This window comes from Corylus avellana, chromosome ca6 (assembly GCF_901000735.1).
Source record: "Corylus avellana chromosome ca6, CavTom2PMs-1.0".
Lineage (NCBI taxonomy): Eukaryota > Viridiplantae > Streptophyta > Magnoliopsida > Fagales > Betulaceae > Corylus > Corylus avellana.
The window spans coordinates 26399201-26402233 of record NC_081546.1 but is presented as its reverse complement, the minus strand read 5'-3'; the positions used below and the strand labels follow the sequence as shown (position 1 = coordinate 26402233).

The window sequence follows — 3033 nt, the reverse complement described above, 5'->3', positions numbered from 1 at the left end:
TAAACATTAGCATTTGCTGAATGTGTCTCGAGCATTGCGTTTTCAAGCTCATTTACCTCTTAAATTTTGGGGTGATTGTGTTTTAACAGCCACTCACATTATCAACAGAATTCCTACTCCAAATCTTTCTAATAAGTCTCCTTATGAGCTTCTGTTTTCCAAAGTTCCATCATATGATCATCTTAGGGTGTTTGGTTGTTTGTGTTTTGTTTCTACCTTACATCGAAATAGAAATAAATTTGATGCTAGGGCAAAGCCTTGTGTTTTTATTGGATATCCTAATGGCATTAAGGGATATAAACTTTATGATCTTACTTCCAAAACTCAGGTTGTATCTCGAGATGTTCATTTTCATGAGTCTGTTTTTCCTTTTGCTTATCTTCATCACTTCAATTCTGATGGTTCCTTTGTGATTCCACATTCCTTGTTTGATATTCCAACTCCCACTAGTTCAATTCCTGTTTCTACAGCAGAAAGTCTATCTAGAACTTCTATTTCTCCTGTTTCATCTTCTGCAATTGATCCTTTACCTGATTCCATTGTTTCTTTACCTGAGTTATCCAGTGTTTTAGTTCCTACCTCTATTCCTTCCAGAAAGTCTACTAGGTAGAAATGTAAACCTGGATATTTGCAGCAGTATCATTGTAACTTAACTACTCAATCTTTCAATTCAATTGATCCTAAGAGTGATATTTCTATTTCAGGTATTCCTTTTCCACTCAATTCTTTCCTTGATTACAATATGCTTTCTGATTCTTACAAACACTTTAGTTTGGCTGTCTCATCCCAAATTGAACCTCAGTTTTTTCATCAAGCTGCATCTTCTCCTCAATGGCGTGAGGCCATGGCAACTAAAATCAATGCCCTTGAAGCAAATGATACTTGGGAAATTACTGATCTGCCTCCTGATAAGCACCCTATAGGCTGCAAGTGGGTTTATAAAATCAAATATCGAGCCAATGGGGAAGTTGAGAGGTATAAAGCTCGTTTGGTTGCAAAAGGGTATACACAAAGAGAAGGTCTTGATTATAGTGATACATTTTCACCAGTTGCCAAATTAACCACAGTGAGATGTCTTCTAGCTTTAGCAGCAATTCAGAATTGGCATCTTCATCAATTGGATGTCAATAATGCATTTCTGCATGGCTCCCTTGATGAGGAGATTTTTATGAAGTTACCTCCTGGTTTTGGTTTGAAAGATTCATCTAAAGTTTGCAAGCTTAAGAAATCACTTTATGGTCTTAAACAAGCCTCAAGAAAATGGTTTTCTAAATTCTCTTCTACTCTTATACAGCATGGTTTTACTCAATCCATGTCTGATTACTCACTTTTTACTCAAGTAAAGAAAACCTCTTTTATTATTCTACTTGTATATGTAGACGATATTGTCATAGTAAGTAATGACAATCTAGCTATAGAAGAGCTTACACAATTTCTCAATTCTGCTTTTAGTTTAAAAGACCTTGGAGAATTGAAGTTTTTCTTAGGGCTTGAAATTGCAAGAAGTGCAAAGGGCATTCCCTTATCACAAAGGAAATATGCCTTAGAAGTTTTAGATGATTGTGGAATGCTTGCATGCAAACCCTCTTCTGTTCCTATGGAAGCTAATTTCAAGTTGTCAAGAGAACAAGGTGAATTGATTTATGATCCAACCACTTACAGAAGACTTGTGGGAAAGCTGGTTTATCTTACAATTACAAGGCCAGATTTATCATATTCTGTGCAACTATTAAGTCAGTTCATGGATTCTCCTCGTCAGCCTCATCTTGATGCTGCACACAAGGTCCTTAGGTACATTAAATCTTCTCCTGGACAGGGCATTTTCTTCTCAGCTTCTTCAGAATTACATTTGAAGGCATTTTGTGATTCTGATTGGGTCGGATGTCCTGATAGTCGCAGATCAGTCACAGGGTTTTGTATTTTTCTAGGAGATTCTCTAATCTCTTGGAAATCCAAGAAGCAACATACGGTCTCAAGATCCTCTGCTGAAGCAGAGTATCGATCCATGGCTGCTGTCACTCGTGAGCTTACTTGGTTACATGCTTTACTGAAAGATTTGCAGCTTCAACTTCATCAACCAGCTTTGGTTTTTTGTGATAGTCAAGCAGCTATTCATATTGCTGCCAATCCTGTCTTCCATGAACGCACCAAGCACATCGAAATTGATTGTCACATTGTGAGAGAGAAAAATTGCTACTGGTTTGATTCGCACACTGCATGTTCAGTCCAAGCATCAGCTGGCTGACTTACTCACCAAGCCTCTCTCTCGCACAGATTTTCATTCTATGTTGTCCAAGTTGAATGTCATCAATATTTTCCATCCTGCTGAACATTCCACTTGAGGGGGCGTATCAAACTGTATTAAACTAATCTATTTATTAGTTAGTTTTACAGTTTTAGATAAACAGCTGGTTAGTTAATATTCATGCACGTGTGCATCACAGCAGTTAGGTTAGTTGCTGATTTGTTAGCTTAATCATCTTGTATATAAACAGGGTTCAATGTAATCACAATTCATTCATTGAATAAGAGAATTAGTTTTTCTCTTTGTTTTCTTTGTTTTCTTGTTAAATACCTTTAGAGAAGTTGCCATGAAGCTTCTTTCCACGCCCACATAGTTTTCTACTTGACTGACTGTGTTCAGTATGGGGGAATTTAATAGTGGTTCTTTTCCAACGCGTTTTCTCTTCTTTTGATGATACGATTACAGAGTGCTATATCGGTTCTGACATTCCTTAAAACATTGTACACGTCTCATTTGTATGGGAAGGCAAAATTTTGAACGAAATTAAGTAGCTCCTAATGCTATAATCTCAATGCTTAGGATAGCCTTTAGAGAAGTTGCCATGAAGCTTCCTAAGCTTCCTTTCCATGCCTACATAGTTTTCTATTTGATTTTTGTCTGGTGTGGGGGAAGGTCGTCAGTTGTCACCCTTTCTCTAGAGCTACTTTTAATTTTTTAAAATTAAGTAGCTCTTATATAACCTCAATGCATAGTGCATAGGATACCTTTTAAAATTCGTTAAAAGGGTA

The 3033-nt window shown here is 36.9% G+C and overlaps 1 protein-coding gene across 1 annotated transcript in view; it reads right to left on the bottom strand.

Moving 5' to 3' along the window:
• Nucleotides 1-540, bottom strand: part of LOC132185469 (FCS-Like Zinc finger 14-like) — an 8376-nt gene extending 7836 nt beyond the window's left edge. Inside the window, exon 1 of the mRNA XM_059599237.1 lies at nucleotides 389-540. Within this exon, the coding sequence (XP_059455220.1) occupies nucleotides 389-540 (152 nt within the window). The remainder of the gene's footprint in view (nucleotides 1-388) is intronic.
• Nucleotides 541-3033: the final 2493 nt, after the last annotated feature.